Source organism: Triplophysa dalaica, chromosome 11, assembly GCF_015846415.1.
Source record: "Triplophysa dalaica isolate WHDGS20190420 chromosome 11, ASM1584641v1, whole genome shotgun sequence".
NCBI classification, from domain to species: Eukaryota; Metazoa; Chordata; class Actinopteri; order Cypriniformes; family Nemacheilidae; genus Triplophysa; species Triplophysa dalaica.
The window spans coordinates 16,175,508-16,196,336 of NC_079552.1; the positions used below are offsets into that span (position 1 = coordinate 16,175,508).

Consider the following 20,829-nt stretch of genomic DNA (forward strand, 5'->3'; position numbering starts at 1 on the left):
CTCCTCTTTTGTTTACACCATTTTTCTTCTCCGTGTCAAACAGTACATATTTAAAAAATCTTTATTTAATATATATGTACCACTGCATCCTTAGTAATGTTAACATAAAGAGAGTGATTCAGACTGTGTAACAATGATGGTTAAAGGATGGTCACTCTATTATAATAACTCATGAAGGAACCACTGAATTTAGTCCCAAAAAAGCTGGACATCCAGATTTGTCCTTCCTCCCGATTCTGAGAATGCTAAATTCAAAATATAAAACACTCGTCCGTCAGTTAAACCTGTATCGAACTGCTACCTCGCACTGTCCTCATGTCCTTAGTTCAGTAACTCTTCAGCAATGTGTTAGGAGCATCACATCATGGGATTCATCCGCGCCCACTGATTGTCCCTGTAGAGTCCATATGTATGAACAGTAAACAAACAAAATTCTCTAGATCATTCAGACCAGCCAGTCAGTAGTAAATGTGTTCATCTTAACACAAACGTACACAGTACATACTGCATTTGACAATCTAGAAATCAGACTTAAGTTAGTGTTAAGAACAAGTAGACTACAAAAAAGTAAAGCCACATACTTCCAGGAAAAAACATGGCAAAGACTAAAATGTTTAACAAAACGCAAAAAAATGCCACCAGGTACAACATGACCAGCTTGAACTGCTTACAAATAAAGTAAGACTTACATGTAAATGGCTAAACCTGTAACTGCATTACTGCATGAATGAGCAAACGTGTGGAAAAAAAATAATCTCACAATTCTCCAACGTTCACATTTGTGACCGACCACATTGAACCTCCATCGCTCTGAGTGAAGACTCATACCATCATCTCTCATTACGGCACACACAGTTTATAGTGTAAATGACAATTACATCTAAAAACAACAAACTCGCTTGCACAAGGTCATACACATGTATACACAATGCTGTGACCCAAGAAATCACAATCATTTCTTCCTCCCATTACCTGCCATCAACATTTGTCTGACCAGTCAAATGCCTCTGCCATTTGTAGCAGGTACAAAGATATAGTTCAGCAATTCATGTAAATTCGTTAATCTGTTTGTGGTTAAAAGTGTGGTTGGTACAGGGATACACGTCCACTGAGGCAGCCCGACGCTAGCTGACAATGAGTGGGCGAGAACTTTGTTGTGAGCACCACGTCGCTGTGAGAGTAGATGGAGCGGACCTCCCGCAGCAGAGCGGTCCGCACGGGGATGCAGTCCACCAGCTCGCCACAGTGCTCGTCGAACGACAGCAGGCGCACACCATAACCATATGGCGAGCAAATGAGTCGTCCATCGGGGCTGAAGCATAGCTCCTTAATGTAGCCACGACCAACGTTTGCCTCCTCGATGTAGTGTGTCAGACGCAGAGAGCAGCGAGGAGACAATGGGGGTCGAGGTGGCGCTCCCTCCTGAAACTCATACACACACGTCCACTGGAGAAAACAAGATAAAGACTGTTAGTTATCGATAAAAACAATGTTTTTTTTAGCAAAAACTGTTTTCCAACATTCTGTTTTCTATTACAGTGCGTGCATAATTATGAGGTACATTGATTTTCTGGTCATATTTCTTTCCAGGCATATTTGAGTACTTCCTTAACATCAATCTAAATAATTATTATTAATTGTGCATATAATAATTTTTAAGTGATCTATGATAGTTAGCAAAGGCTTGAAGGGGGAAAAAAAATTATATTTAGGTGTGCAGAATAATTAGGCACTATTTCTTTTACAGGTATAATGAGTCAAAAAAGACATTTAATATACAAATGAAAGTAAAACTATATTAAATGCCCAAAATAAGAATGCAATACTAATGTTATGCTAGAAATTGCAACACTGAGGCGTGACCAATGGGGTAGAAAAAAGTTCATTGGGTTAGCAGTCAAACAAAACAAAGAAGAAAACATACAGTTTAACTGAAAAAGAATTAAGAAATAATATGAAGAATAAGGTGTGAAACCATGAGAAAAGTCATCAGTGCCACCCGTTTTCAGAATTGCCACTTACCTGAAGTCTCCAGAAGTGCCAGGTTCTCCGGCTCTCCTAGAATCCTAAAACATCACCCCCACTTAATAAGAATCTCATTCTAAAGTGTTGTGAAATACATGATGACTGGTTTCATGAACGAATAGGTTGTGGATGACTTTTAAGGGATCGGCATCAGTTTAAGTCAGACAACAGTGTCTTTGGCGAGGAAGTTATGTAACAAACAGTGAGCAAGACAGACCTCTCAAGGTAGGAGATGGACTAGAAATAAATTCCTAAAATTTGGTGCCTAATTCCTGAAAATTAATTCTTCAAACAGTGGGATAAAATGATCTCATGCTGGCCTATTAAGAGTCCCTTTTCTTCTTTATCCTACTGTTTCAACCTCTGTATTTTACATTACTTCAGCTTATGATTCTTATTATGTGTGTGTGTGGGAGGGGGTTAAGATGCTTTAGCAAAAGTCTCTTGTACTTTGTACTTCTGGAGACTCCAGGTAGGTTGCAGTTCTGTAAAATGGTGGCAATGAACACTGAAGGGCTTCTCATGGTTTCAAACCTTATTCTTATTCTTCATCTTAATTCGTTTGCAGGTTAACTGTATGTTTTCTTCTTTGTCTGCTAACCCAATGACCATTTTGCTAACCCGTTGGTCACATCTCAATGTTGCAATTTCTAGCATTGCATTCTTATAATGGGCATTAATATTTTTTTACTTTTCGGTGCGTAATGTTTATATTGTTTTTTGGCTCATTATACCTGTAGAATAAATAGTACCTAATGCACAAATAAATATAAAGCGTTCATCACTTCAAGACTTTGCTAACTATTAAACAGTATATCACTGATTATATACACGATTCATTGTAATTATTTAGACTGATGTGGTTAAGAATTGGTAAAAAGTGCCTGGAAAGAAACTATTTAAAAAAATCAATGTACCTAATAATTGTGCACGCACTGTAAAGGATAGTATACTACACTGTGCTTTTGAACGGTTGTTTAGGTAAGTTACTGACCTCCTGATCATCCATGTTGCTGGAGCAACGGAGAAGTGTGGCCCATCCCTTAGGATGCAGTTGTAAGGAGGTGATGCAATTTCCTCTGTCCCTCTCGCCTGGGATCTCTGGGGTTAAAACCTCCAGACTGTTTCTGGGTGACAAACCTGGACAAAATGTGAACACAATGAGAACCATAATAATGACCTTAAAAATCACTGATGGGTAAGATTTACTAATAACTGAATTAGTGAAGGTTAAAGGAAAAGTTCACCCAAACATGAAAATATTTCGCCATTCGTCTAATTTCATTTCATATGTGTAAGACTTAAGATATTCAGAAGAATGTTGGTTACCCAACACCACCAGTCCCCATTGAGTTATTATGGACACAAAACCACAGAGACATTTCTCAATATATCATAAGGGTTGACAGGTGAATTGTTATTTATAGGTGAACTATCCCTTTAAGAATAGAACTGGCACTTTTTTTTAAATAACAGCACTAAAGCTGTAGTTGTACGTTTTTATTATATTATATGTAAAATCATTCTATTTAAGCTTTACCCTCTCTATGCGGATGGGCTTTGCTGTCAATAGTATGACGAGAACCCCCTGACCTGGGACCTGCCGATGAACCTTCTGAGAGAAAGAAGAGATTCTCAATATACAATTGTGCTTATAAATGTGTATACATCTTGCAAAATTTGGAAAATGTTTAAACGTTAAGAATTCTCAAAATGAAGGTTTGCTTTTAATGTTGTTCTGCCACGAACAAGCTATTTCGCATAATACATATTTACATATTGACCACAACTGTATATATATATATATATATATATATATATATACAGTATTGTTCAAAATAATAGCAGTACAATGTGACTAACCAGAATAATCAAGGTTTTTAGTATATTTTTTATTGCTACGTGGCAAACAAGTTACCAGTAGGTTCAGTAGATTCTCAGAAAACAAATGAGACCCAGCATTCATGATATGCACGCTCTTAAGGCTGTGCAATTGGGCAATTAGTTGAATTAGTTGAAAGGGGTGTGTTCAAAAAAATAGCAGTGTGTCATTCAATCACTGAGGTCATCAATTTTGTGAAGAAACAGGTGTGAATCAGGTGGCCCCTATTTAAGGATGAAGCCAACACTTGTTGAACATGCATTTGAAAGCTGAGGAAAATGGGTCGTTCAAGACATTGTTCAGAAGAACAGCGTACTTTGATTAAAAAGTTGATTGGAGATGGGAAAACCTATAAAGAGGTGCAAAAAATGATAGGCTGTTCAGCTAAAATGATCTCCAATGCCTTAAAATGGATAGCAAAACCAGAGAGACGTGGAAGAAAACGGAAGACAACCATCAAAATGGATAGAAGAATAACCAGAATGGCAAAGGCTCAGCCAATGATCACCTCCAGGATGATCAAAGACAGTCTGGAGTTACCTGTAAGTACTGTGACAGTTAGAAGACGTCTGTGTGAAGCTAATCTATTTTCAAGAATCCCCCGCAAAGTCCCTCTGTTAAAGCAGAAGAGGTTACAATTTGCCAAAGAACACATCAACTGGCCTAAAGAGAAATGGAGGAACATTTTGTGGACTGATGAGAGTAAAATTGTTCTTTTTGGGTCCAAGGGCCACAGGCAGTTTGTGAGACGACCCCAAAACTCTGAATTCAAGCCACAGTACACAGTGAAGACAGTGAAGCATGGAGGTGCAAGCATCATGATATGGGCATGTTTCTCCTACTATGGTGTTGGGCCTATTTATCACATACCAGGGATCATGGATCAGTTTGCATATGTTAAAATACTTGAAGAGGTCATGTTGCCCTATGCTGAAGAGGACATGCCCTTGAAATGGTTGTTTCAACAAGACAATGACCCAAAACACACTAGTAAACGGGCAAAGTCTTGGTTCCAAACCAACAAAATTAATGTTATGGAGTGGCCAGCCCAATCTCCAGACCTTAATCCAATTGAGAACTTGTGGGGTGATATCAAAAATGCTGTTTCTGAAGCAAAACCAAGAAATGTGAATGAATTGTGGAATGTTGTTAAAGAATCATGGAGTGGAATAACAGCTGAGAGGTGCCACAAGTTGGTTGACTCCATGCCACACAGATGTCAAGCAGTTTTAAAAAACTGTGGTCATACAACTAAATATTAGTTAAGTGATTCTCAGGATTGCTAAATCCCAGAAGAAAAAAAATGTTTGTACAAAATAGTTTTGAGTTTGTACAGTCAAAGGTAGACACTGCTATTTTTTTGAACACACCCCTTTCAACTAATTGCCCAATTGCACAGCCTTAAGAGCGTGCATATCATGAATGCTGGGTCTCATTTGTTTTCTGAGAATCTACTGAACCTACTGGTAACTTGTTTGCCACGTAGCAATAAAAAATATACTAAAAACCTTGATTATTCTGGTTAGTCACATTGTACTGCTATTATTTTGAACAATACTGTATATATATATATATATATATATATATATATATATATATATATATATATATATATATATATCAGTAATAATATTAATAGGCATTAAATGCATTTAAATTTCTATTCTGAATTTAAAGGAGCAAACAAGAATACACTTCTAATCCAATTTTATACCTAAATCAGTTCTAATCTAACCTAATCACATTTTATCATAGTTCCCAGCTTTCCACATATAAAATATGTTGTGTTTATGCTTCATAACATGCAAATACCTGTGCCAATCGGAGCTCTGCGGGCCCGTAAGATGCGGTAGCTGCCAACCTCAAGGCTCTGGGTCAGGTCAAGATCATGTAAGATGAGCAGGTAACCAGAGGAGGTGGAGATCAACATCTTACTGCAGTCTGGAGTCAGACGCATACGCATTAAATAGCGTGTGTGAAAAAACTTTTTGTGGGGGCAGCCGTCTTCTGTAAACCTTAACGCACAGACAGCAGAATGATAGAGTCACGTGTAAACTCACATCGGCCAATGAAACATACACGCTACCATACCAAAATCACACATACCTGTTGGTATCCCAGGTAATGACATTTCCATCAAATCCAGATGTGACCAGCAGGCGTGTGTTTGTGTCATACTCTATGTTCTTGACCCAGCTGGCGTGGCCGTGCAAGGTGCACACCTTCGAGTTGAGTTTCCGCAAATCCCACAATGCAATAGTAGTGTCATCAGAGCAGGTCGCAAACAGACGGTTGTCAAGAAACCTAAATATTACACAAGATCAACCTCACGCAGACATCACAGAGAAACATATGGGCTACAGTAGCAAATTCACAGGTTTAACGTGGAATGCTGTGAAGTCTCATATGGAATTGTTATTGAAACATATAGTTATTTTTGCACATGTAATTGAGCATGAATGGCATGAATTATGTTTGTGAATATGTACCTTATGTTGTTCACACAGTCCTCATGAGCCTCCACCAGTGTTTTAATATGTCTGGAGGAAACTGGGTCAAACAACAGCACCTCCGTCTGTTCACAAGCAACAGTCAAAACCGACCTAAAAAGATATTCAGTAATTTCAGGAGTTTTCTGAGCACCAGAAGATTAAAAAACAGAAAATCCCTTTAAAAAAAACAATACACGCTTCAAATTTTGTCTTGTACCTCTTAGATTTATTGTATAAAAAGACTAAATGATTGCTTGAATAATAAGTCTTTATCTACTCTTTAACATACAGCCACAGAAAAAATGCTATTTATAGATATGTGTTTGGGTAAAATTATAGTTTTTGTTTCATTCTCCTAGTTCAACTACTAACAACATTTTTACTTAATTTCAAATAAAAATAGTGTTTCTATTTGCATGCATTTGCAGAAAATGAAGACTGGAGAATGAAATCAAACTAATAGAAAAGATGCTTTGTATTATCAGACCTCTAAAAACTGCAAAGAAAATAACTTCAATTGAACTAGTTGGAAAAAAGTTGTTTCATGTAATAACCTGGATTTTTATTAAAATGTTCATGTGTCTTTCACATTGCTGTTGGAAGACTTTAAGTCACTCCAGAGGTTTGATTTAGCTGAAATTCAACAGACACTGTTCTGAAATGACCACAATACATCTAGAAATTAAAATTTGGAGTGGTCGCTTAAATTCTTTTGTGGTTGTATTTGTTAAATTTGTACTTTAAAATGCCACATATATTAATTTTTTGTATTTTTGCGTACATTTTGTACACATAAGAATAGCTGACCCCAATCTATTGTTATCACCCAGTGTTTAAAAACGAAACAAAAAAAAGAGATTTTACAAAAATACGATATTATTAGATAGGAACAATACAAGAATATAAAAACACGTGACGGGAAAGCACCAAGGAAGCAGAGTGCCAGTCTGAATATAAGACACGAGAAGAATGTTTTGACATTACACATAGAAACGTCGTTTAAATTAAACAAATTCTCAAACTTTGCATTCACTTCGTCGGGCAAATGACAACTCAGCGCGCGTGCCGTGTTTTTTCACGTACCCGTCCGGTGAGTACTCCAGGTTAAAGACAGCTCCATGAGTCTGTGTACTGAGGTTCATCGAATCGGTAGCCGGGCTCATGGACGAATAAAGCCGTGTCATAGTCCGAAACTGATCCCGCGTAGGGTCCACGAACGGCCCCCTACGGATCGTCCTCCTGCAAATCCACGAGAACAGAGAGTCGTACATGCTCGAGACCCTGGACCCCGAGCCCGTCCCGCCATCTCCGGCTAACTCGAGCCTCGAGCTGCCCTGCACACAGGCACTCTCCTGGCCCGCTTGCGGAGATGACGGTCTCGTTGACCCCTTGTCCTCATCGGTGTCTTCCTCCTCGTGCCGCAGATCGTCGTCCAGCTCGTCGACACGGGCGGCGCGCGGCTCCTCGGGGTCTTCATTGTCGCTCGGATGTCCCGAGCTCATTGTTGTTCGAGTGTTGTTAGCGGCTCCGTTTTGAATGCCAGATTTGAGGAGATCTGCTGTCCTAACTCACCCTTCTGCTGCTGTATGTGGACAGGCACTGGACCTGCACGCCAGGCCGTCTCGCAACGCTTCCAGATGCCGCTTAAACATCCATTAATACAAACAGTAGACTGCTGCGGATGTGTGAGTGTACAACAAACTACGTATTTCCGGTTCCTGCATATGTTAAAACCACAGTGGTTAAAACTCAACTGTATTAAAGCACGGTGCTATAGCTTTCAGAAGCTACTAAATAACACGTGAATAAAGTTCTAGAATAAGTAAATAAATGTCCATTGCCTACGGTAAGAAAGTAAAAGGGTAATTTAGATTGTGATATTAACACATTTAAGTTTAAGATTTTACATAAGTATTTTTTAGACAAATACATTTTCAATGCGTATATGCAGATAACCAATAAAATAAATATAATTTTTATATTAGATAAAACAAATTTTCTACAAGTAGCACATTATATCAATAAAATTATTTAAAATATTTAAAGTCAGGTTTGTATCACGGACAACACTACCACAATGTGTTCTTGAATTTTTCTATTTTATTAAAGTCCAATTTAGAGAAAGAGAAATTGCAGTGTTAAGAACGATCTATTGATATATTCCTAAAATTAAATGAAGAACACTTACATCAGTACCTTAAAAAACTTCTAAAGAATAAATTTGGAGCTGTAACTATCAGAAACCCTGATATGCTGCAGCTCGACATGTTTTATGTTATTTCTATTTATCAATGACAAATGTTCGTGTCAACACTTCTCAGTTCCACATTATGTCAACGTGAAATCACAAACCCCATCTTTAAAGACGTATCACTCTCTCAGACCTAATGATCATAAGACGCCATTAATTCTCTTATAACATATCTCGAACTCTCTGAGATTGACTCTCTAGAATGCTGTCATAGACAGAGCGATAAACACTGAGGACCTCAAGCGCAGTGGGCCGCAACTTGGGATCTTTTTTCTTGCACTCTGTGTGGATCTGAAACAAATGAAAATGGATGACATCACTTTCTAGGACATTCCCCAATAAAAACCGTGTCACATCTGGAATCTTCCAGATGTCTGTCTTTTCATCATAGTCAGGCATGAGTCCATCTGAAAACGGCACATCCTCCCCGTGGGGCCACAACTGCTCAGGAGCAACAAAGTCTCCGGTTATCTCATGGTGGCCACACTTCACTCCTCGATGTGCCCTTATTACCTCAGGAAGTGCATCGAGGTCGTTGGCCAACAGACGCATGTCAGATGCAAGAAGAAACTGGCTGAGAGTTTTGTGTAGGTCATTGGAGTCACACATCACACGGATGCCCACCGGACTGGCGTGCAGGTACGCCAGGAAGGCAACGTAGTCTATCGCCAACTGCAGCCGTGTATGCCATGAGTTTCTCCAGCGATATCGTTCTTCGGCAAGGGTGACGTCGAGGGTCAGTGATGATCCAAAAGGATGGTATTCTGTAACAAACATACCTTCTTCCTCACATGCACCTACAAGCGTTACAACGTGGACGCTCTGCAAGGAACGCAGCATTGACACACCATGGAGGAAATCATCTTTATAGTCCTGAGACGACAAGACCGAGAGAGCGACCTTCTGCCCTTGCCATTCTGACAAATAGACCTGGAAAACACAATTAGGCATTCGTGTAAGTCTCTAAAGACAGTAGGTTTCACAAAAACAGAAGAACTAAAGCAAAATCCATCTTCAGACCTTTTTTACAGCTCCCTGTCCAATGAGCTTAACTCGTCGTACCTCAGCATGAATTTCTGGACACTTGAGGCAAGGGGTACATGTGGTCATAGTTCCGATTTTAAAGTGGCTAGGTGGACACCTCTTGAGTGCTGAGGGAGGACTAGTGTCCTCATACAGGGCATCTAAGTAGAAATACAGCAGTATATTGGCAAAGAGGAGAGCTGCCAGGCAAAGCACAACTACAGGCAGTCCGCTCCTTGGCCCAAGTGTGCCAAAGTTAGAAGTGCCACCCATACTGACATCTTAACCTGTTGATCAAAAAAACAAAATATGTTTAACTAGTCAATATTTAAATACAAGTTAAAAGTATAAGAGAATACAAAATAAATGATTCGGCGTTTTAATAACTTTTTACAAAAAGTACTTTTCACATTTAAAAAGTTTTTAAGGTTTAGCTCATTTAGGTGTTAACGCGTGTCTTACACTTTGTCTAAATGTACGTAAATTGTAAATTAATCTAAACGGCAAAATATTTAAAATAAAGAAAACAAAATCAATCAAATCTCTTGTCAGAAATAAATCGATGTTTTCAACACACCTTTTTGCATAAGAATAAACGTGTTCTTCCCCGGCAGCGGACGCGTCTGTTTATGCGGTTTTGAAACTATACATTTTAACATTAAGTAATTCAATCCACGCTGCCAAATCCCATCGTATAATGTTATTTTTCCGGATCGTCTCGCTCTACGAAGTGTACAAGAGCAGTTTACTGTGCCCGGAACACAGATCGCCATCTAGTGTCTTGTCAGTGAATAAACTAGCAGGTACACAGTTGATGTAGGTAGGCCTGGTTGCCTTGAGCTTCAGAGGATACAGTGGGTATGACCTAGACTAGGTCACTTAGTCCTAGCCTATAACAATGTGTTTGATCTAGCCTACCATTCTTAACATCTTTGTCTAAAATGTAAATTAAAATACTTAAAGTAATCATGTCATAATGTAGTGTCAGATAAATATGTTTTTGTCTCTTTCCTCCGCAGTAAGGAACGCTGAGAGAATGACGTCATCAGACGTTCCGCATATAATCACTTTCAAAATTATTAAGAGGCCGAAAATATTTAGTTGACTAGTTGAAATATTATAATAAACATTAAAATAACTTCCCTTTGTGCAAGTACTGTGTCAATACTTTTATGTTCTATCACTGATGGCATTTTGGACATTGATTTCTACGTGGATTTTTGGATCATTTTAAAGAAACCAGTTTGACACATTAGGTGTTTACGTTATTAGTTACACACAATGTGTTCCTTAACCAAAACGAGTTATCTTTTATTCATAAGAGAACTAACGTGCCACAGAAGCGTGTGTTTTCACTGTTTCCATGGATAACGTGTATTAAATATTAAAGCATTTGGTGTCAATTTGACACCCTCGTGACACGAGCTATTTATCAGCATAGACCTTTAATGTAATGGCAAAGCACTTCGCCCGGGTCCGACTCTAATTTCAGTCCAACGCAAATTGTATAATGTAGATGTTTAACGGCAAAATGGAGCGCCGGGCATCGAGGGCTCATGAGGAGCACAGAGCAGAGAGGAGGGTGAGATTCCGGGTGGCTTCAGCGCACAGTGGACGCGTCCTGCAGGAGGTCTTCAGAGAGGATGCGCTCGAGGACTCTGCGGACACAGACACAACGGTCAGCTCAGAGCCCGAGCGCGCCAGCTCGCCCGCCATCAGTGAGGCAAACAGTCATTTGAGCGGCCTGGTGGGGCATGAAGCTGACGACAGCGGCAGCGAGCCCGATGAGCTCCTCATGTACGCCAGTGTCGCAAAAGAAAAGTTGTTTACCGGGAAGCGCGTGAACATTTTCAGTAAGAACGGGACCATCCGGGGCGTCAGAGACAAAGTGAGTGCTGGACAGGTGCTATTTAACAACCTGTCCAAAGTGTATGGGGTAAGTGTGATGCAGTGTTCTTAAATGCATTTTTTAAACCAAAGTTTAGTAAAGGGATAGTTCACATATAATTGTCTTGTCATCATCTTTTAATCACCATCATTTTGAAAAATATATGGTAGTGGTTTTATGTCCATATGGTCCATTGTTGTTTGGTTCCTTAACAACATTCTTCAAAATATATTTTGTATTCTGCTGAGGAAATTTATAGGTTTTGAATGACATGAGTGTGTGTAAATGATGAAAATAAACTTTATTTTTCGGTGATCTATCCCAATAATGAATCAGTTGCTGGGAAAAGGGGACTCTCTCACCCTTATTTAGACATGCAAGCTAAAGAAGCCTATGAGTGTCTGTTGCTGTTACAAAAGGCTCCTTTTACACATTGTAAAACTTTGCTGTGGTGTTAAGGCAGGTTTGCCAGTTACTTACTGTAGATTTAATTTACAATTTTGTTTGAAATATAAACTTACCTTGTTCTTATATAGATTTAGATTTTTTTAATATTTTTACTAGAAAACAAAACGTGTAGCCTAATATAAAAATGTATTTATTTTTTGAAGTGTAATGTCAGTAATGAGTCCAGTCTCTTCTTGCTCATTCTGAAAAACAAAAGTCTAAATGTTCTAATTTTGATTATTGTACAGTTTAACTCAAATTAAACGCAGTACTTATAGGAAAATATGAAGCAGTAATCAAATCTACAGTACGTTACAACTGACCTATGCCAGTTGTGTTGTATAATTCTTCAGAGTTATGTGTGTTTGTTGCCTTCACCCTATAACGGATCATTATAATTATCATGTTCAGATTTTAAGGTTCTAGTTAATATTTGACATCCTGATTATCACAGGATAGCTTTTATCAAAATAACTACACCTTTTAGTCATTTATGTGATGAATTTCTATTGATAGTTATTATTGTATGGTATTATATAAATGATCATGTGACTGATGATATACTGTTGACCTTTGATATTTGATTAACTTTTTTCTTTCAAAGGACTCCCTTGTTTTGAATCGCCTAAAAGACCTTGAGCAGATGCCTAAAAACAGCTTCTGAATGGCCTGCAGCAGAGCATGCTGGGTCACAAAGTACTAGGGTGTCGCTCCGGTGGATGTCCATGAGGCTTCAGTATACATGAAAGTAATGAACAGTTGCCAATGAATTTCCTGATAAGTGATTTATAATATGTATATATTGTGGTTCTGTAATTATATTTTATATTAGCTTTTTGCAAAAATGTTCTTGAATAAATGAAACTAAATGAATGAGACTATGTCAACAGATTGTTGTAACTGTCTTTGTTTGTAGTCCTTGTTTTCTGTAGTTGACCATGTGTTGTGATGAAACTCTATAGGCCTATTCCTTTGATTTGATAGGAAATAAGATGTTGTGATCAAAGTTTTATACATAGTACATTTTTATTAAATAAAAAATGAAAACCACACTCTTTTTGAAACATTTATTTGTATAATATTTCTTGATTATATATTATTTATATCCCTTGTTTTTTAAAAAAACTGCCTTTGGTTCCAAAAGCCATTATAGAATCATCCTGTCTTAAGTGAATATTCAACAAGCTCAATGTTATAAAATGTTTCAAAATGGAAATCATCATGCTAGGATTTAGGAGTTTAGGAGAATAATCTGTAGGTGTGTTTTTGAAGTACATTACCTGTAAATTAATGTTAACACAAACAGCTGTTTCCTACACAAACAAAACTCAATAATTAATAAGATCAGATGATAAGAAAGATCAGCTTTCTCTGCATTATTCAGCTTGATCCCTGAAAGGGAGTGAGATCGAGAGTGAATGCTTATCATGATGTTATTGCTAGCAATAGTATCTTATGAATTTGTATTTTATTATCTAAACATCTTTGCATGATTTGTGTCATGCAAACGGTTTAAAAATATTTTAATACATTTCTAAGAAAATTGTTAACAACTAAAACATTCAATTCAATTTTATTTATATAGCACTTTTCACAATGTGCATTGCTCCAAAGTCGCTTCACAGGAGAAAATAAGAAAATTACAAAAAACCTCATTTTAGATCATTTTATTAAATAACAAATAATAAATGCAGTCTCACCGTGGTTTATTTAGCATATTTTGCATTAAGTGAATGCTTGGCTGTAAACATATGTCTTTAATCTAGGTTCAAGTTTTTTGCCAAGTTAGTAATTTGACGGACAAACTACTTATGAACTGCATATGAACTCATCTTGAAGTAGTAATTGTGCATGAATGGTAAAAATTTTAACTGAACGATCAGAAGACAGTAAGGAGAACAAAGACACCATACAGTAAAGCACAGGGATACGCCACCAGCAGTTGCTGTCCTCCCATATCAAGAGTGGAAGTGAATATCTTAGAGGCTGACAGACTGCACCAGCCAATCACGAACAAGGCCAATAATGTGCCCAGAAGTCCTCTGCATTAAAACACAACAAAGCCACTAGTTATCCAAATGCAACCAACCTGAAATGATCTCATAAACTAAATGAAATACGTAACATACTCACTGAAGGGAATAAACCACAGCAACGGTGGAGAGCACTACCATAGGCAGGAGACAATATCCAAGCACGCTTGCCACAGATCCACAGGATATGCTGTAGCTACTCATCACGTTCAACAGCATGTACATCCCAACACATCCCAGAGCGCTGATGCCATACACATATCCAAAGTGTGCTTTCCCTGCCTGCAAAGTGAATACACTAGCACAAAATACACACACAAATACAAATAGCAGGTGCTCTGGACATTAGGGAATGTTTTCAATTCTTATTTTGATGAATCATTTTGTACCTCTAGTTAATGGTTTCACCATTTCACTTCTGGTGTAATGTAATGCCCAAAGTTTCAAGATGTAGGTAATACCATCAAAAGTGTGGCTCCAAGGCCAATGCAGAAGAGAATGGGGCCAGTGAGGTCGGTCTCGTTCATTATGCTGCCATCCGCTGGTTTCAGTGGATTTAACACAGTCAGAGTCTTCTGCCAGATATGGTCAAAGTTAATGCCCAGCTCTGAGGAAAAACAAATGTGTTTTATTTGTGTTATGTAATTACATTAAACATGACAAATTCTTTAAATTACTTCATAATAAATATCTTGTGTTAATACCTTCCAAGAGTGGCGGCTCTTGCTCAAATGAATCTGTATATTCTGTTTGTTCAGGTTGTGCACTAGGCTGAAACACTTGCCCAGTATAAAGAGTTTGGGTAGTATACTCATCTTGTAAGGGGCCGTTACCGTCACTGCCAACCAGACAGTAAACAATGAAACTGCATCCCCATTAAACTAAATCAAACACAGTGTACATTATGTGATGTACATTGGTAAGTCGTATAAAAGATTTAAAGTGTGGTGAGGTTAGACTTACACATCATCATACTCTGGATTGAGGTAGGTTGGATCATAGCCATATATCTCTTCTTGGCCTTCTGTATAATACCCAGATTGATAGAAGTCCTGATCTAAGTTGTGAAAGTCTCCCATGCTGGTTAAGAAAATGAAACGTGTGCATGCAAGTTCAAGCAAACGTTTGGATGATTTCTGAATCAGTGTTAAGATAAAGATTTGTTAAACAATTCTCAACAGGTTTCCTACCTTTGTGTGTTCTTCCGTGTTTGATTTGCACAACTTAATTTGTCTTGCGGGTTTGCTTGGTCACTGAGCAGCTGTTTGTCGTGTATTAGTGTATGAGATGCTATTTATAGTCTTCTATTTTTACTTGAGAGACACTAGCAGGACTGTCATTGGGCTGGGAGTTAATAGTGTAAACCCATCCTTTCGATATATAGATCTTACATTGCTAAATTTGTGCATTATTAACAATACAATTATATTTATCAGTTAAAACAGTTCATTCTTGTAACATAATTATAGAGTTTAAAGACATTATTGATAATATAGTAAATTTATCAAACATCTCATACTTTATTTACAATTGTAAATAATGATGATCAAACATACAGCATATTCATTTTGAACACCCTGTTTATACACAGCTTCCAGCAATTTAGAAAAGTCATGGATGTGACTCATTTGCAAGTAAGTAAATTGGTACAGCTTTTTTATTTTTAAAATGTGATATAACAGAAAACATTTTAGTACATTTAATTACATCATACAATGCAATTTCAAAATTACTACACATTTGTGTAGGTTGGCATAAAACACGCTGCTGTAAAATAAAAGTTATATCCAGCAAAGGCTCATTGGCCCATAGCTGTATCAGGGGCATAATCATAAAGAATATAAATTCTGTCTCGTATTCAAACCAATCAAAATATAAATCTTGTATATCAAAAAAGGATTTAGAATTTTTGTGGTTAGTGTTTATTTTTGTAATGAGAGTATTTTCTAAATGCTGTTACATTATTCAGTTTCTCTTACATGCAGTCTAGGGAATGTTTGTAGAAACTACGTAAATGTCCTAATTTAACTAAGGCTTAGTCATGGCTTACTCTAAAACCATTTTTTTTGTTTCTGTGACCCTCAATACTTTCATTATTCAAAGAAACGGTTAGTTGCAGCATGCAATATCAAGAATATACACACATGCACACAAGCATGCACACACACATGCACACACACACACACACACACACACACACAACTAAGGTGAACATTCCATTCCATTCCATTTTCTACCGCTTATCCAAACTACCTCGGGTCACGGGGAGCCTGTGCCTATCTCAGGAGTCATCGGGCATCAAGGCAGGATACACCCTGGATGGATTGCCAACCCATCGCAGGGCACACACACTCACTCATTCATTCACTCACGCACTCACCCTACGGACAATTTTGGTAGGTGAACATAATTTTCATAATTTAAAATGATATCTATGTGTCACTGGAAACTGCAGTCGAGCCCATATTAAAATCTTCTGCTTGTGTTAAAAAGGTGACACTAGATTCCTCACTGCTGTGTAAAAGAAAAACACATCAATGCACTATACAGCAGTAATGAAGCAGAACAAAAAGACAATAAATAGTTCCTTTGCTTATTTGTTGAAAAATCAAAATAAATGTTTTTACACTTATATTTAAACAGATCTCTATGTTAGAACTAAACATATAGGTGTCTTCCACAATATATACAAAATCACAGTTTTACACATTTCTGTAAGCCAGATATAGCCACTGTTGCTCACCTTGGATCACTGCTACACGGATTCCCCTCAAAATCTGCAAGAGCTGGGGCATCAATGGGTTTCCTTATGGGGATCAAAAAATACACTCACACATGTTCCAAAAATGTTTTATCCAAAAAGTTAAAAAAAGGAGTATCGACTAGAAGATGCTTACTTTGATTTCTTGCTGTTCATTTTGGCAAAGAGCAGTCTGAGAACTCTTTCTCTTTGTTCCCATCTCATCTCTGATATGTCCGTTCTGTGTTTCCTTAGATTACTGTGGAAATAAAACAATGTTGTTATTGACCTGTTTTGTTAGTTAGTTATTAGAGAATTCGGAACATAAACAAACAAGCACAAACAGATTTTGAGAACTCTTACCCTGTCTCAACCTCCTGCGAGCCAGTGGATACACTGTTTTGTATGTGAGCGTAATCCCTTCTACCTGACAGGACCTCATTCATCCTCTTGCTACGAGTCACCTCTCCCTCCAGTCTGCAAGCATAGCATCATCTAAACAATCATAGTATAAAAACAGCTGGAAGATTCATTGAATGTAAGTTGAGTCACACTCTCCAAATCAGCAATATAGTTAACCTCTGAGTTAGGATCTCCTGCTTGACTTGGTTCAGAGCTTCATGGAACAGGATCTCTGTGTCTGTACGCTGCTCCACTATACTGCGGGCCAGCTTCTTCACTCGGCTCAGCTCCCTCTCTCGTAAGGTCAGGAGCTTCTGAAGTTTACCCAGCTCTACCCCGCTGGCCTGAGTTCTGACCTTGGCACGGTGCTTGACACTGACTTTCTCACATTCAAACTCAGCTACCGTGCTGGCCAGCGCCCTCTCCAGTGTGGACACCTTGACCTTCATCTCAGTGATCTGGCTTCGCTGGGTTGTAATCTGAGAGACTGTGTCATTCATTATCAGTTGGCTTGTCTCCTGCAGGATGAATGAATGGGGTCCACTAAAACTCATGTTTCTTGGGCAAGCTCTATAATGTTTTCAAATAATTAATGAATTATATGTAAGGGATAATGTACAGGCAGCCGGTTGTTATCGCAGAAAAAAGCCCCGACATGTATCAGACTGAAGGTTGTTATTTCACGATAACAGCCGGCTGCTTGTACATTATCGCGCTTATTACACAGCTTTTTGCCACATGAGAAAAATTGGACATGAAATGTGAACTTAAAATATTTTATTAGATATGTTTTACCCGATGCAGACCTTCTGCGAGGAAAAGCCATTCACGGTTTCAAGGTAGGACGTTCAAATGTCACGAACAGGCAATATGATTTAATAATTTGTAAATACAATGTTATGTATGTCATTTAAAGACATATTTATATTTAATTTGTCCAAAAAAAAACCTGTCAAAAGTATTTGCTGCATCTGGGTGACAGTGTGTGAGAGGTTGTTATCAGGGAATAACGAACCTGCAAAGGTCGCAACTGGCCAATCAGAACCAAGCACTCCAACGAACCGTGTAATAATAATACGATATGAATTGTTTATTTTTACACACAGCTAGTGAGAGGTTGGACACATCTACCAATCAGACTTCTCGTGATGTTTCATGTGATCACCTTTTGCTGGGTGAGGTTGTCGTTTTTCTCTGGCAGCGCTGCATTTCTCTTCCGCAGATCCTCGACTTCTTTGATGTGGTAACTCAGTGCCTTGTTTAAACGCACATTCTCTTTGAACACAGAGCGAGAAGCTACATCCAGCTGTCTGATGGGACCAAGACAGAAGTCTCATTTCAAATATCCTAAAATCTCACAAAAAAGTTGTTCCAATAGTACCAGGTATGGAAAGGTATAGTGTAGTTCGGATGCAGGGGGAGATAGGGAAGGTACTTACACAATGGCCTCATTGTGAGCTTTCTCTGCAAGCACAGCAATGTTTTGTTCAGCTTCCTGCTCTAGATGAAACTTAAGATATGTAAGATCGAGTGAGTGAGGGAGGGAGTGAATGGGTAAAGATGATAGAGATATTGTTTATTCTTTCCTTTATACCTTGTCATTTAGGAACTTTTGCTCCATTCTTTTAAGAGTTTTCTGATGATCTAAATCGGCATTGTCCAAACTTTCTTTCATCTGTATATAAAAATATATACGTCAAACTTTATTGAGATACTTATACACTGCTAAATAAATAAATAGCATCTTACATTTCTAAGTTCTTGCTCCATTTGTGGCTTCTTCTCAAGGAAGTCATTAATGATCCTGAGCTCCTCTTGAATAATTCTAAACTCACTAGATCTCTTTTCAAACTTCTCCTCCAGTTTACCAATCCTCAGAGTAAAATCAGTGATCTGTGATGGCAAATCCATGAAAACCGATGAGTAACGACGACCAATTCACCTCCTCACAATTGAGATAAGTTTTAATATTTTACTCTTCATTTCTACTAATATTGTACAATTTATTTTTAATAAAATTTTGAGTTCAATGTCAGAATGTAGAAAGTACTTCTAAGGCCACAATACGTAATTTGTACATATATGGGTCAATGACAAATAAGATTTTCAAGAAGAAAAAAAAATATTTTAAGCAAAACAGTTTGAAAATGTATTTTTATGTCCAAAAAAATGTATTGTGTTGATTTATATTGGTTTTACAGCATTTTAGGGAGCATTAATTCATTATTAAACAAGATTTCTGATTTTACCACCCAGAAAATGTCAGGTGGTGCGACCATATATTAATTTAAAATAATATACATTTAATGTATTTAGCACTGAGTATTTTTCCCCTCATATATAAGAAATTTAACATAAAATCATGCAAAATATTTTATTAAGAATTTTATTGAGAAAATTAACATTTATTTCTCAGTTTTGTTCTCTGTTTGTATGTTCGGACGGTCGCACCACCTGACATTTTTGGTCTTTCAAACACCAAAACTCAAAAAATCTATTGAATTTCAATAAAATGAAAAGGGTTTCTTATATAGGACATATTGTAGATCCATTTGATATGACATGTATTTATTCAAATTCTTTTAGGAAAATAATGAATTTGGACACAAAAAATACATGTCACGTCATTGACACATATATATTTATTTATTAAATATGTTTATTTGTCAAATTATATATTATATAATATTTTTTACAGATTAAGATTTATAAAAACATATTCCATTTTCTCACAGGAGAAACAAACTGTAAAAAATAAATATTACTCACTAAACTATCTTTCTCTTGAGAAGATCTTGTTTTCTCAATCTGAATTCTCTGTTCCAATGCTGCAATCTAAGAAGACAACTTTAAAAAATACAGCATAAAAACGTGTAACTCCACCAAGTGCATTTAAAAATACCTTCTCCTCATTTTCGACGTCTTTTTCCCTCAGAACAGCAATGATGTCAATGGTTTTCTTCTCAGTTTTGTGTTGTAGATCAGTAAGGTGTTCGTTGGCTTTGGCCAGTCTGCCCGCTGTTTCGTGATACTCAATGCGGGAAGTTTCTGTCATATCACACCTGGCCTCCCATAGAGCCGCGTTTGCTTTAGCCCTCTCGATATCAGACTCTTTATCCCTTTTTGACTCTTGCTTGCCATCTTTCTTTCCTTTTCTGAAGTAGAAATAACACTAGAGATATTCGTTTGAGATTCAAATATATAAGATGGCTCTTTTGTTTGACAAACTGCAAAAGTTTCTATCAAAATAAATAAGACCGCAATATCTGTCTGTAGCATACTTACCCTTTTCCCTTCTTCCCCTTTTTGATCGGCATCTGTCTGTGGTCTGATCAACTGTGTGCTCTTTTATGATGTCCCGAGCAGGAAAGGGACTTTGTTTACAATTACATCCGTTACCATGGAGATGATCGCGAGTTAGAGAGCGGCTAGTAATGTAACAAACCCTTCTAGACGATCTTTAACATACTCATTTTGCTTTTGCTCACAGACAGTCGCAGACTATTGGAGAAGTGGATATAAGTTTACAACTTTGTTCGTACATTTACATAATAGTCCACAAATCTATTTTGTCTATGGAAAAAGGGGACGTCCAATGTAGATTTGTTTCATCTTTTGGTATTAGCAAATATATTTCACACAAATT

General features: G+C 37.5%; 5 protein-coding genes across 8 annotated transcripts; 1 reads left to right on the forward strand and 4 right to left on the reverse strand.

Moving 5' to 3' along the window:
- Nucleotides 1–45: 45 nt before the first annotated feature.
- On the reverse strand, nucleotides 46–8,213 carry wdr32 (WD repeat domain 32). The gene is made up of 7 exons (XM_056760740.1): nucleotides 7,483–8,213; nucleotides 6,397–6,510; nucleotides 6,014–6,211; nucleotides 5,720–5,922; nucleotides 3,566–3,640; nucleotides 3,020–3,165; nucleotides 46–1,446 (listed from the first exon to the last, which is right to left on the reverse strand). Exons 1-7 carry the CDS (start codon nucleotides 7,899–7,901, stop codon nucleotides 1,075–1,077), a joined length of 1,527 nt encoding a protein of 508 aa, XP_056616718.1. The 5' UTR covers nucleotides 7,902–8,213; the 3' UTR covers nucleotides 46–1,074.
- A 266-nt stretch (nucleotides 8,214–8,479) lies between these two features.
- On the reverse strand, nucleotides 8,480–10,406 carry pomk (protein O-mannose kinase). Of its 2 annotated transcripts, none has more exons than XM_056760864.1 (3): nucleotides 10,251–10,406; nucleotides 9,713–9,960; nucleotides 8,480–9,580 (listed from the first exon to the last, which is right to left on the reverse strand). In XM_056760864.1, the coding sequence occupies exons 2-3, from the start codon at nucleotides 9,944–9,946 to the stop codon at nucleotides 8,813–8,815; spliced, it is 1,002 nt and encodes a 333-aa protein (XP_056616842.1). In that variant the 5' UTR covers nucleotides 9,947–9,960; nucleotides 10,251–10,406; the 3' UTR covers nucleotides 8,480–8,812. The 2 variants fall into 2 exon arrangements, with proteins under 2 accessions (XP_056616842.1, XP_056616841.1); XM_056760863.1 differs by having other exon boundaries at nucleotides 9,671–9,960.
- A 174-nt stretch (nucleotides 10,407–10,580) lies between these two features.
- Nucleotides 10,581–12,957, forward strand: grxcr1b (glutaredoxin and cysteine rich domain containing 1 b). The gene is made up of 2 exons (XM_056760865.1): nucleotides 10,581–11,609; nucleotides 12,613–12,957. The coding sequence occupies exons 1-2, from the start codon at nucleotides 11,190–11,192 to the stop codon at nucleotides 12,670–12,672; spliced, it is 480 nt and encodes a 159-aa protein (XP_056616843.1). The 5' UTR covers nucleotides 10,581–11,189; the 3' UTR covers nucleotides 12,673–12,957.
- Nucleotides 12,958–13,718: 761 nt separating this feature from the next.
- Nucleotides 13,719–15,303, reverse strand: zgc:123321 (Protein YIPF5-like). The gene is made up of 6 exons (XM_056761164.1): nucleotides 15,232–15,303; nucleotides 15,005–15,121; nucleotides 14,746–14,879; nucleotides 14,503–14,648; nucleotides 14,142–14,323; nucleotides 13,719–14,050 (listed from the first exon to the last, which is right to left on the reverse strand). The coding sequence occupies exons 2-6, from the start codon at nucleotides 15,118–15,120 to the stop codon at nucleotides 13,888–13,890; spliced, it is 741 nt and encodes a 246-aa protein (XP_056617142.1). The 5' UTR covers nucleotide 15,121; nucleotides 15,232–15,303; the 3' UTR covers nucleotides 13,719–13,887.
- A 234-nt stretch (nucleotides 15,304–15,537) lies between these two features.
- On the reverse strand, nucleotides 15,538–20,761 carry bbof1 (basal body orientation factor 1). Of its 3 annotated transcripts, none has more exons than XM_056761009.1 (12): nucleotides 20,469–20,761; nucleotides 20,086–20,338; nucleotides 19,953–20,018; nucleotides 18,933–19,076; nucleotides 18,778–18,858; nucleotides 18,623–18,693; nucleotides 18,349–18,493; nucleotides 17,361–17,701; nucleotides 17,145–17,258; nucleotides 16,939–17,040; nucleotides 16,785–16,847; nucleotides 15,538–16,552 (listed from the first exon to the last, which is right to left on the reverse strand). In XM_056761009.1, exons 1-12 carry the CDS (start codon nucleotides 20,498–20,500, stop codon nucleotides 16,474–16,476), a joined length of 1,491 nt encoding a protein of 496 aa, XP_056616987.1. In that variant the 5' UTR covers nucleotides 20,501–20,761; the 3' UTR covers nucleotides 15,538–16,473. The 3 variants fall into 3 exon arrangements, with proteins under 3 accessions (XP_056616987.1, XP_056616986.1, XP_056616988.1); XM_056761008.1 differs by having other exon boundaries at nucleotides 15,538–16,555; XM_056761010.1 differs by lacking the exons at nucleotides 18,933–19,076; nucleotides 19,953–20,018 and having other exon boundaries at nucleotides 15,538–16,555.
- Nucleotides 20,762–20,829: the final 68 nt, after the last annotated feature.